The following is a 13,104-nucleotide window of genomic DNA, read 5'->3' on the forward strand; positions in this document are numbered from 1 at the left end:
GGATACCTTCAGGGGCGTGACATACTGTATCCTCTCACTGCAAAACTGCACGCATTTCAGACATGCTAAAGGCTAAATTCATTCTAATTAAAAATGAAGTTATTTTTGGAAATAAACTAATAACATTTAAATTTTGTAGCAACAATAACAAAATTCTTTGAAGTTCATTTTAGTTGTGGAAATAATAATTACATTAATAATATCTTACTTATTTCCGTCATGTTCACCTTAAGAAAAAAACATTAATAGAAGAAGGCAGGGACTAAATTATTTGGTAGGAAGCTCAAGACAATGAGTACTTTGTGTTTATTCTCCAACAGCATATTACATTTAAAAGTAACAACTCCATTGTCAACAGAAAAACCTAGTGTGAACAGAAAGACCATTGTAAAGAAATAAAAACATGATAAAAATGTAGAGAATAAAGCCATATTGCAGTTATTCAGGATTCACAGAGTAATATAATCAATGTTTCAGGGATTTTCCTCTTCATGTAAGTGACAATTCACATGGGATTTAAACAGAAAGGAGTGTCTAATAGAAAAAAAAAAAGTTTAATCACAGCTGAAGTTTAACTTCCAACATTACAGAAGTGCTCAAGTGACCCATCAGACTGTGCTGTAGTTCTATAGGGCTTCATGTATTTCCTAACTTTGGGCAAAAATAAAGTCTCTGTGTCACAATACACCCTATCTACACGCTATGTTAGTCCTGTGCAGGGCGAGGCACGTGGCAACGTCGTGGACGGAGTGGTGGAAGCGGATGTTACTGGCCCTCCTCTTCGCGCAGGAACTGGAACACGGAGGAGAAGTCTTTATTGGCATAACCGCGCGCACACATCATACGGTAGATCTGGTGGGCCAAGGAGCCGAGGGGGACAGGAGTCCTCGTGTTGGTGGCTGTGTTCTGTGCCAGACCCAAGTCCTAAGAAAGAAGGAAAGCAAGAAAGAAAGAATGTAAGGCAAACATACATTAGAAAAACCAACAGGACTTAAAATTTCATTCAGAAAACAAAACCACAAGCCGTAACACACACGCCACAGCATGTTCTGTCTGAAAGTAGCTCAACTAGTTTACTGGATGGCTTCAAGTGTTTTTCCAGAGCAAATTCAATTCAATTCTTAATAGAAATATAGAGTAGACATATTAAAATGAAAAATCGACTATGCATCAAATGAATGTTTACTTTTACGGTAAAGAACTATAAAAAAAATAAAATAAAAAAAAAAACAAAACTATAAGCCCGTCTAGATTATTCTGGTGACTGTAGTGAAAAATGCACTGATTCAGTCAGGTTGTTTTAACACAGCAGGGTTGAGTTATAACTTTGATGCTAGATAATCAAACAATATCTTAAAATAATCTATGTGTAGAATTAGGAATACCAGAACCTGTGGAAAGATTCAAAATATAAAAATATAGAAGTTGTTGCATAATTACATCTCATCAGATCAGTTTTCATTCAGTTTCTGACTTTAAAAAAATCATTACAAAAAGACGATGTATGACTACTTGTTGCAAAGAGTTGTGAGAATGCAAACAAAAAAATAATAATTTAAATTTAACATATTTGACCCTACAGCTCAAACCCAGCATCTTTATGTTCACAGACTGATGAGGTTATTTTTGGTTACCAAAACAACCATAAAAACAGCCCCATCCCTCCTACTTGTGAATGCGTGGTGAATAATCTGACCTTAGCCATCAGCTGTGTGCCAAAACCTCCCTGGTAGTTGTTTCCAGATGGGACTCCCTCCATGACTCCTGGCACAGGGTTGTAGGTGTCACTGGACCAGCAGCGGCCTGAACTCATGTTTAATATTTTGGCCAAAAGCTTTGGATCTAGTCCAAGTCTGTGGGTGAAGAGAATGTGCTTCAGGGATTATATTTCAGCTACTTATGAACATACTTAATTATCCATTTCAAGGTTTATCATTATTATCTACCTGATTCCTAAGTTCATTGTCTCTGAGGTCCCAATCATTCCTATGGCTAAAAGCATGTTGTTACAAATTTTTGCAGCCTGTAATTACATGAGCACATAAAAGCATTTAGAAACCAAAATACTCAGATTATTGGTGTTTGTGAGAAAATATTCTTGTTCAATAACTGACTATCACACACGTACTTTACATATTTATCTTACTAAAAGATTGTTATGTGAACAGGAAAACGCCATGAAACTGGACCAACACTATAAAGGTAATCACACCTGTCCCGTTCCAACTTGACCGCAGTAAACCACATTAGCTCCCATACAGCTGAGAAGCTCTTTGGCTGCAGTAAATTCTTCCTCCGCTCCTCCGACCATGAAAGTCAGTTTACCTGAACTGGCAGCGCCCACACCTAGAGAAGAAAAATAAAGCATGCTTGCACACGTTGCTATGACGATAAAGCCAGGTTTCATTAGCCAAAATTAACATTGAATGAAAAATGGAGCACACATCATTAAATAGGTAAAACTTAAATTGCTAATAAAAGTTTTAAAGGAGCAGTTCCAAGTCTCGTATGTTGCATGGTTATTTAATTTATATAAAAGTTTACATTTCATAAAAACCACCAAAGCCGTTCGAATTAACTCACAAACCATATTTTCTCTCTCTCTCTTCATGCTTTTAATCCTTCAGATTAATTTTATGTAATTTAATCTATTAGAAAGTTATAGTCATATCCAACAATTTTGTAATGTACTAGAGAAAGAAAAAAGAAAATATACATTATAGAAAACATAGAAAAACAAACTGTGCAAAAATGTCTTAATCTAAAATGAGAAAAAAAAAACATGTCTCTTCCTGACAGTGGATTTTTCAGAATAAAATAATTGTCTATTAAAAAACAAAGGTGTAAGAGAATCTTATAACAAAACCTTCAGCAAAATTAACACAATTTTACTTTAAGCATTGCTTTCATTTTAAAAACAGAAATACTTTTACATTTATAATGCTAGTAAAATAATAACCACATGTTGCTAATAAGTCTAAGCATGCCAGTAATTGAAAAACATTTTTGTAGCATTTGTAAGCACAGATACACATATATGCATGAATTGAAGTTAAAGATTGTGATCCAAATTCAATCTCAATTATTGAGTTTAGATGTAGTCATTGCCAATAAAACACACACACACACACACTATTGTAGATAAGGGGTTTGACTCAGTGACTCAAACCATTTTTTAAGCAGTTGTGCAGTCTGTGCAGTCGGTGGAAGCCCTGAAAAAACTGATGCATGAAAAGAAAATCTGACTGTCTGTTCTCACGCTGCTTTTCATTTAGATGTAGGAACAGCTGGTTCTGGTTCAGGTTCATACAGGGTTAAAATCTTGACACTATACAATAACCAGGTGCAAAACATATGGGTGCCAAAGAGTTAGCCAGCACAGTCTTATAATTAATCCTTAAGTTTACAGGAAGCCAGTGGAGAAGTGCCAAGGTGAGTGTTAAAAGTTTCCCCTTCCCTAATCCTCAGACAAAGACTGCTCGAAGCATTTTTGCATTAATGGACAGAAACAATGAGCTAGGTGTTGCAGAAGGCAACGCAGATGAAAGAAGAAGGATCAACTGCAGCTTCAGAGTTTATCCTCAACATCTACATTTAACAAAAAACATCAGATTCTACAAATGAATCAAGAATGCAAGAGTCTAGTCAGTAACACAACAATAAATGAAGAGACTTGGAACATTTCACCCTGTCAAACCTAGCAGGTATGGAACCCGCACTAAAAAAATGTTCTTATATAAGAGAAACTACAATTAGTTGGAATAAATCAGATTTCTGATACAATAGTTCCACGGAATAAATCTGGAAAAGAAATTACAATTAAATCAGTAAGTTTAGTTTCCAAATGGTCAATGAGTCATGAGAAAACAATCTTGATTCACTCTAATTGGTAATAGGGGGGAAAAAAAATAAATTATGAAGTCATCCTTGATTTAAATTCCAGAAAGTCTTAGCCTTAAAAGCAAAGTATCATAGATTGTGTTTCTGGGCTCAAAAGTGCCTGAAAAAAACAACAACAAAAAACAATTACACAATCTGTCTTTTGGTCAAATTAATCATATTTTCTTATCTTTCCTTAAAGGAACCAGTTCCTTTAAGGGGGAAAAAAAGACAAAGTAGTAACAGCAAGTCCAAAAGGCACTCAGATGGCATGGGGTTGCACCAGATCTCCTGGAAAAGGCTTAATGTGTTGTTTTATCTAGAAGATGTACAACCTTGTGATTGAAAGGACTATCAACGTATGGTTTGCAGACATTAAACTCCTGCTGCAGCACACAGCAGTTCAAGGCAGAAACAGGAAAACCTAAATCCAGTGTGCACAATCATGGGGTAATATGCATATAAATCTTTATTATAGTTGTAGAGTCCTGCTATAAAATGGACTAACTTCAAGAAAAGGGACTGACATGGATGTAAGTATTTTACTTTTTTAAATTGCCACCTTCATTTAAATCAGAGACACAGTCTAAGGGTAAAATATTTACATTGCATACACTAGAGATATTCCTTAATAAAATATTTTTCTCATGTAATGATGTAAATGTTAGAAGTCTGGTGGATTGATAAATAGAGAAGCTATAACAGAGTCATGGAAAACTGCTAACCTGTTTGGTGGTCTTGTTAAAATAAGTAATTTAGTCAATTTAATTAGTTATTAGAGTTTTCAAGAAAGTACATTCAACATGACTGTCTCTCAAACATATATGAATGTATATGTTTGGCAGAACAAAATGAATAATATGATCCCTTTTACCATCCTCTGTCATTTTATAGCAACTACATGTTGTAAAGTAGACACAGAAGGTAGGATAAGTATTTAACACATGATCAATACCTCTCATAACCTCCCCTAAAAATATTCCTAAAGTGCAACAAACATGAAATCATCACCAGTAACAACCTACTGAGTCCATAAATGCCAATAAGTCGTACCACAGATGATCTTCAATTATATGAACTCTCTCCCAGTGCAATGTGCCAAAAAACAGACCCATACTATAATAATGCCACTTCCAAACTTTACTGTTGGTATTGTGTTTTTGGGATAGTTTGCAGTGCATTTTGACCTCCAAACATACATGGTGTGTATTTTAATATCCAAAGAGTTTGTTTATCTTATCTGACCAGACTCTGTCCTCCCCAGTGAAGTCTGCAGAGATCATGCATACAGGCCATGGTGGTTGAGTGCATTGCTCATTTTCCTTTGAAACTATTGTACCTACTAATTTCAGCTATTTCTAGAGTTTTCCACAAATGATACTTCTCTCTCATTCAACTCTTTAAATGGTTCTTTTCACCCCTCTCTTAAAATCTCGTGGGGAGCACCTTGTAGTGGGCAGTTTATGGTGTTATGATATTCTTTCCACTTCCAGATTATGGCCCCACTCATATTAAATTATATTAATTTGCACTAAGTGACAGGATTTCTGATTACTGAGATATTTCAGCTTGGGTAATGACTATCAATGCCATTTTCCACCCATTTTTCTTCATGTGCTCAATCTTTTCCAGTCATTCCAGTTTCTTAATCATAATCTGTGGGAATCTGTGGTTTATTCGTCTCCATGTGTGGGCTGAATGGGTGGTTACCAACATGTGCTGAGATTTTTATGTCAAATGCACCTTCGGAAATTTATTTACTTAGAAAATCGGTGCTGTGTTCAAAACTTATTTTACCAGCTGTGTTCAACGACAGAAAGAGACAGCTGCCTACTAAACATGAAACAAAAACATCTTTAAGACACATGTTGATTTAATTATAGCAGTCTCTTCTTTTATGTCTAAGCTTTAACCACTGCCACTGTATTTCTTTTAATCGCTGAGTGACAAACTGAGTTGTTCAAACATTTTTATTAAAAAGGACCAAAACCTTGGGATTGATGCAAGTATAACATGCATTTTAGTTTCCAGTGGTTAAATCACTGCCACCACAAAGAGACATTTGCAGGACAAATGCCAATTCATGTGGGCCATCATGGGAAGGAAGGATATAAATTTTTACTAATCTTCAGGGGCCAACCATAAAACAGACCAACCTCAATAGAACATAAAGAGACTACTCTGACAAGACAAAGCAGCCATGGGAACCAGAGATTTATGTCAGGACATAAAAATACTGTGCAGTCTACCCTGATTAAAATGTATGTACAGTAAGGCTGTCACAATAATAAAATTTCAATCTTGTCAGAGTTACTAATATTATTTTTTTGATACTGCAATTTTTTTGAAGGCATGGGATACTTTCTAATTTAGAGCAAAACGTAAATCACAATATGATCATATTTTATTTAATTTGGGCATTTAATTTGGGTAGAAGACAACTCAGCCCTCACTTAGAAAAAAAAGAATATTTAAAAGTGTGACATCCGTATTTGGAAAAACAGTAGACAAGATGTCAATATCCTTTATGGATGTTGGTACTTTTGATTTAGTTTGGCTCCAAACTTAAGAAACTATGTTTGTAACCAGTGCAGTGTTTCCCAAAAAGGAATACTGCAGCGGATAGATTTTTAGGGGTGAGCAGATTAATCTGCTCCAATTTTTTTAATTCTGGGTCATTGGCAATCAGCCAGTACATGCATGTGAAGCCAATTTTATCCACCAATCTTTTCTATAACAACAAGGGACTGAGAGAGGGCTGCAATTATCAATATTCAGTTTACAATGGCCAAATTTGCAACTATGTTGCTATGTTTATACATTTATATATTTAAACAAATCGGTGTAGGCTAAAGTCAGCCAGGCTTTTTAGGTATCGGTGATCGGCCAGAAAATTGCAATCGGGTAACATCCCTGGATAATGATAGGGGAAATGCTGGAGTGCCACTTTGTGCTTTCATTTGCTTTTCAATTTGTTGCAGGTACAAAAATAAAAAAATGGAAATTGGCAATTAAAGGTCATTCTACTCTAAAATAGGTCGCCTTGAAACAATCATTTGCTGTTTATGAAAATGTTTTAGAGATAAATTGGTTGGAAATATGGATCTGACAAAGACAAAACATTTTCTACAGTGTGAACAAGGATTTAGTCCATGTAAATATATTCAGCAGGAGCTGAATCAACTACAGTTGCAGTTTAGGTTCTTCTTGTTTCTGTTCAAATTGTCAGCTTCAGTGTGGCTCCACTGTAACCTCTGTTATCAGTAACATCAAAGCAAAGTAAGGGAATTTTATTTGTATAGTACATCTTCAGCAACAAGGCAATTCAAAGGGCTTTAATAGCCTTCAACACTTTTACAACTAAGTAATTGCTGTGTCCCTTACATGGCTTCTCCAAACTGCCTGCATGTCTTCTTCAATTTCTATCAAAATGGCTTCCTTCTTGCCACTCTTTGATAAAGGTTAGATTTTTGGAGTGCAGAACAAGTAGTTGTCCTGTTAACATGCTCTCCAAAGCTCTTGACTCCTTCTGTGACTAATGTTCTCCTTATCCATGCCTGTCAGTTTAGGTGGGACGTCAGACTTGGTCGGTTTGCAGCCGTACCAAACCCCTTTCTATGTATAATAGTTGACTCAACAAGACTGTGTAAGAAGTTATTTCATAATATAGTTCCAAACTAACATTCCATACAACTTTATCCCAGACCTGATTGGCGTGTTCCTTGATTTGATGGTGTTACTTCACTAATGTTCTCTACAAAATCTCCAAGGACCTAATATAATTGTTCGATTTACTCAGACAGAATTACACACAGGTGGACTACATGTCTTCATTAGATAACTTCTGAAGTGGCTGTTCTATATTTTGTTTGAATTGCAAGACTTAAGCAGGCTAAATACACATCCATTTCACACATTTCTTTGAAAGACTTACAACCATGTATCATTTTCCTTCAACTTCAATTAGCAATGTACCACTTTGTGTTTGTCTGTCACATAAGATCAAAGTGAAAGAAATTAAAATTTGTGGTTGTAAAGTGAGAGCATGTACATGTTTAAAGGAGTACCAACAGTTTTGCAAGGCACTAAGAACATAACATTTTCTATATTTGTGAATCACTCAAAGTTCTTTGACACAACATTATCACCTAATTTTGGAGACTCACTGAGGACTTATTTCCCTCTATAGTCTCCCAAAAGTATCAGAAACACATTTTTGTGCAGAAGTGGTATCATTCCACATAAAAAAATAAATAAATAAAATAAAATAAAAAACATCACAATCACAAACAAAAGAATAACATTATGGTTAAAAAAAACTGACAAACACTGATGAAAATTCAAATGTTACATAACCTAGATAGCTGCAGCTACCTAACCAAAAAAAGAATATTTGGCACTTTCTACATTATCAAGTCTCACTCTAGCAGGTTTATGTCTGGTTTGGTTCTAGCCAAGATGGGTGTATCTCTGTTGGCAACATGTAAGCATGAAATGTGGAAACATGTGCAAGCTACGAGAGTGCAGGTGCTGTGGTCGGTGGTCCAAGAACTTAATTTTATGCGTTTACCGTGGGCCTGCCAGTTTCTTAAAAATCTCGTGGTATATTTGTTTGCTGCGGGTTGCCCCATCCAGTTGGTGCTGTACGCATTCTTCCACAAATACAGCCTTTGCTCATCCAGTGACGTAAATCCAAGGGACCAAATAACAAATGGTGCCAATCAAATCGCTTGTGTGACTCAGCTTCTACCACCACTGAGGCGGTTCCAAAAAAAAACAGGGACGAACTACACAGAATATGCAAATAAAGATGAAGCTGACTGGGGCTGAAGAACAATACCAGGTGTGTGAAGAAGGGGTTTTTGAAGCCAAATTTCTGCTATGCCCATTTGTAGACTACAGGAGAATTAGGTCAACCTAATAAGCATCTATGCCCAAACAGGTGTCTGTCTGTTTTTTCACAACACATATTTCATTCAGTATCTTCCTATGTTTTACAGTGTGCTTTGTCAGTCTTGGTCTCCTTCAAATAAAAGAGACTTGACAAATTACAGCACTAAAAATTCAGTTCCATTCTAACAGGTTACGCATACCTACACATCTGTTTATTTAAAAGAAATCATGGTAAAATAACAATTCTATATGAAAAATAAATAATATAATTATTACTGAAATGTTTATCAGACTGGACAGTTTCTTCTTTAAATGCAAAACCAAAAAATGACATATCCTACCAGCCTCTTAACCTAATAATTGTGTCTGGATCAAGACCCCTTCATTTATTTCAAGGAGCTTGTGTGCAAATCGCTTGTGTGAAATACCTGGCCTGACTCAGCTTCTAGTACTAGTATTTCTAGCTAGTACTAGAAATACCGGTATTTCTAGCTAGTATTAGAAATACCGGTATTTCTAGTAGTAGTATTAGTAGCCTCACTCGCTTCTGGACATATTTGGCTATATGTTCTGCATCACATTGGGGGAAATGTTTCAGTGCTTGTATTTTTTTTAAACAAGTGTGAATCTTGTTTTAAAAAGTACTAGTATTTCTAGCTAGTACCAGAAATACTAGTACTAACTTTCCTAAACAACTGGACAATGACTTTAATATTTTATACACAACACAAATAAGAAAAATCTGATTAAAATATACCTCCTGATACAGGTGCGTCCATAAAAACTGCCCCCAAGTTCTCAGCAGCCGCAGCCATTTCTTTAGAAACAGATGGATCAATGGTGCTGGAGTCAATCAGGAGGGATCCTTTCTTTACTTTTCTGTTGAGAAAAAATAAATAAATTAGATTAATTCATTTTAAGACCAAGTGATCTTTAGTGCAAACATTTAAAGAGAAATTAAATTGTACTTGAGAATGCCATTAGGTCCCGTGTACACATCAATGACATTAGGACTAGAGGGAAGCATGGTAATAATACGATCTGCTTTTTCTGCAACCTCTGCAGGATTGTCTACAATCTGTACAACAAAAGTAACATCTTTTAATGTTACAAAACATGTCACAGAAATATATATATATACAGAAATATAAATGTGAGTCTATATTCAGTATACACTACCTGAGCACCCAGCTCTTGCATCTCTTTACAGGTTTCTGGGAATACATCTGTTGCAATAACAGGATAGCCATGCTTCAGCAGATTTTTTGCCATTGGGTTTCCCATATTTCCCAGACCAACAAACCCCACTTGTGTTTTTGAGGCCATGGACCGTGTGAAAACTGTAACAAAATTATGAAATGGGTAAATATTAAGATGCATAAAATCCCATATTATGCTAATTTAGACCGCGCATGTTTGATACTTTATGTACAGAATTACGAATTATGCTACTGACAAAATATTCTAAGAAATGATCTAACAGTAGGACAACATGATGGAATGCAGACGATTTCTATCACATAGGCTTTTAAAACCAAGAAATACTAGTACTAACCTTCCTAAACAGTCTAATAGGTAAATATGAACAAAAACGCGATATTTAATTTGTAAAACAAGGCCGTAGAATAGCAGATACAATCATTTCAGCGGAAAATATCCCGAACTTTATCCAAAACATGTCAAGGTAAACCACTGTTGTGTCGCAAATAGCCTTCATTTAACTGCTCTACTTTTTAAAAAAGTAGCAAAGGACAGCACAAATGTACAAAAGTCTTAATTAACTTTCCGTACCGCACGCAATGTCAACATGTTTCCAACACCTTCCTACTAGGCACAGAGAACCTCTGAGCACAGCGGCCATGCTTCTTTCCTCTTGACCTTAAGGGGGACGTAAACGTACGTTCATAAGTGACAGCTGGTCTGTCCAATCAGATAACAGGATTACGCAGCACGGCCCTACAGTTTCAGCCAATGAGCACCAGGAAAGGGTTTAGGACGTACTACGTAACTACAATGTTTCTTTCCTGTAGGTGGTGGGAGTATGGCAAGCCGTTTTAACATAAATTCGGTTTCGTCTGACGCCATAGTGGGAGTGTGTGTTTTGCTGAGCATCGTTTCGCTGAGATCAAATTAATAATCAGAATAGGGACCCGCTGAATTCGTATTCTGTTTTACTTTGTTTTACTTCGGTTCCGCTTTGCTCTCAATTCAATTCAAATTTATTTAAATAAGAGCAGCACATTAAATAATATTACATGTGAAAAACAGAGCAATTGTTATTTTGTGCAAAGGTTTTCTATCTATCCATCCATCCATTTTCTGTACACCCTTGTCCCTAGTGGGGTCGGGATGGGTGCCGGTGCCTATCTCCAGCTAAAGTTCCAGGCTAGAGGCGGGGTACACCCTGGACAGGGTCACCAGTCTGTTGCAGCAAAGGTTTTCTAGTCACAGGCTAATTTGCAAACCCTGTCCTTAGTTGAATTTCTATTAAATGACAGCAAAAGTACAATTCAAAATTTCTGCAACTGTCACATACACCAGACAACTACGGTACTCTGAATTTCTGCAAGAAAAACATGTAAAATACATTTTAGAGATATCCAATTCTCCACGACAAAGTGGGTTAATATCTATCATGATCACAAATGTTTTTTGCTTGTTTTTACATACAGTTTCTGGATGCTTGGAGTCCACAGGGATTTTGGCTCCCCTTTTGCTAAACCTAGACCTGTACAAGTAGTTGATGGAGGGAAGGTCAGTCCTGATGATCCTCTTGACCTTCTTGTTTGTTGCAGTTTGGATCTTTCCTGTTTTGTGGACAAGCCAAACCACACCATGATGGATGTGCTCAGGACAGATTGAATAATGGTGATGACCACCAGCTCATGGGAGGTTGTACTACTTGGGTTGCTCCAACAAGTATATAGTTTTTTTGCTGGGCCTTCTTCTGAACTGTGTCTTTGTGTATGGTCCATCTTAGTTACTTTGCAAGAAAGGGTGGTTCCCATAGTGGCCAGAGGGGATTTGAAGTAAACACAGGGTTATTGAGGATAGTGAGGGCTGGGAGTCCACCATCATCTCAACTGTCTTGAGCAGGTTAAACTCCAGGTGGTTCTGACCACACCAGAGGACTAGCCAATGCACCTCCTGTCTGTGTGCAGGCTCATCACTGCCTTGTATGAGAGGCCCCATGGGCCAAAACTTACAAACCCTCTCACATGTACTATCAATCTCTCTCACTTGTACTATCAAACCCTTACACATACAATCAAACAGTCTCACACATACTACCAAACCCTCTTGCACATACTATCAAACTCTGTTAGAGAGTTTGATAGTATGTGTGAGAGAGTTTGAAAGTACATGTAAAAGAATTTGTAAGTTTTGGCCCATGGGGCCTCTCATAGCCTTGTATCAGATCAACAATGGTGTCACCTCACAATTTCAGGAGTTCACAGGCTGAGGTACAGTCATTTGTGTAAAGAGAGAAGAGGAGTCGTGAGATACTAATCTTGGCGGCTTTGGTTCTGGTTAACCCGCTTTAACTTTTTCTCCTGTTCGTCACATCACAAACGCAAATTTCGATGTATTTTTGGGGAATCTAATGTGATATACCATCACAGAGCAAGGTGGGAGGAATTGGTTTACATATACCAAAAATTACAGATATTTTAGATACGCATTTCTGAAAAGAGTGGTGTGTATCATCATTAGACCTTCACCCTTCTCACCATTCACTTTCCAGGTTTAAATTTCATTTTTGTGTGAAAACCCTGTGGAAATAAAGGGGAATATATCACATGCATACTGAACTGTAATTCTTTGCTAATTTGATTTTAACAAGCTTTAATGATCTGTTATATTTTGTAAGCAATTTCTGTATAGAAGATGCAGGTGAGAATTGTATATTGATAAATTCCTAAGCAAAAAATTTTACTCATAAGTTTAAATAAATAAATAAATGCTGACAGTCTTCATTACAGATTACACTATCCATCCATCCATCCATTTTCTAACAACCTTGTCCCTAGTGGGGTCAGAGGGGTGCTGTTGCCTATCTCCAGCGAACGTTTTGGGCGAGAGGCAGGGTACAACCCTGAACAGGTCGCCAGTCTGTTGCAGGCAGTTTTTCTATTCAAGAGTAAATTTTTTTCGAGGCAACTGTGCCTTTGTATTTAAATATAGGTGCTGTGAAAGACCTTCTCTTTGACTCAAAATGCTTGGCTTTTGAAAGGTAGGAAAGCCCCTAAATTTTGGATATTCCCTTGTTGATTGTAACAAGAAATGTTTTCTTTAAAATTGGCTGAGATATAAACACACAAAAAAGAAAGA

The 13,104-nt window shown here is 36.6% G+C and overlaps 1 protein-coding gene across 1 annotated transcript; it reads right to left on the bottom strand.

The window, feature by feature from the left end:
- Nucleotides 1-267: 267 nt before the first annotated feature.
- On the bottom strand, nucleotides 268-10,691 carry hibadhb (3-hydroxyisobutyrate dehydrogenase b). The gene is made up of 8 exons (XM_032558914.1): nucleotides 10,564-10,691; nucleotides 9,952-10,112; nucleotides 9,741-9,850; nucleotides 9,530-9,651; nucleotides 2,213-2,346; nucleotides 1,947-2,023; nucleotides 1,697-1,853; nucleotides 268-924 (listed from the first exon to the last, which is right to left on the bottom strand). The coding sequence occupies exons 1-8, from the start codon at nucleotides 10,631-10,633 to the stop codon at nucleotides 766-768; spliced, it is 990 nt and encodes a 329-aa protein (XP_032414805.1). The 5' UTR covers nucleotides 10,634-10,691; the 3' UTR covers nucleotides 268-765.
- Nucleotides 10,692-13,104: the final 2,413 nt, after the last annotated feature.

Source organism: Xiphophorus hellerii, chromosome 3 (genome assembly GCF_003331165.1).
Source record: "Xiphophorus hellerii strain 12219 chromosome 3, Xiphophorus_hellerii-4.1, whole genome shotgun sequence".
Classification (NCBI taxonomy): Eukaryota; Metazoa; Chordata; class Actinopteri; order Cyprinodontiformes; family Poeciliidae; genus Xiphophorus; species Xiphophorus hellerii.

Coding starts and splice junctions, on each gene's coding strand:
- hibadhb (XM_032558914.1), bottom strand. CDS start 10,633: ATGGCCGCTGTGCTCAGAGGTTCTCTGTGCCTAGTAGGAAGGTGTTGG. Junction 1,854..1,946: donor ACAATGAACTTAGGAATCAG/GTAGATAATAAT, acceptor CTTCACCCACAG/ACTTGGACTAGATCCAAAGC. Junction 925..1,696: donor GCACACAGCTGATGGCTAAG/GTCAGATTATTC, acceptor CTTCTTTCTTAG/GACTTGGGTCTGGCACAGAA.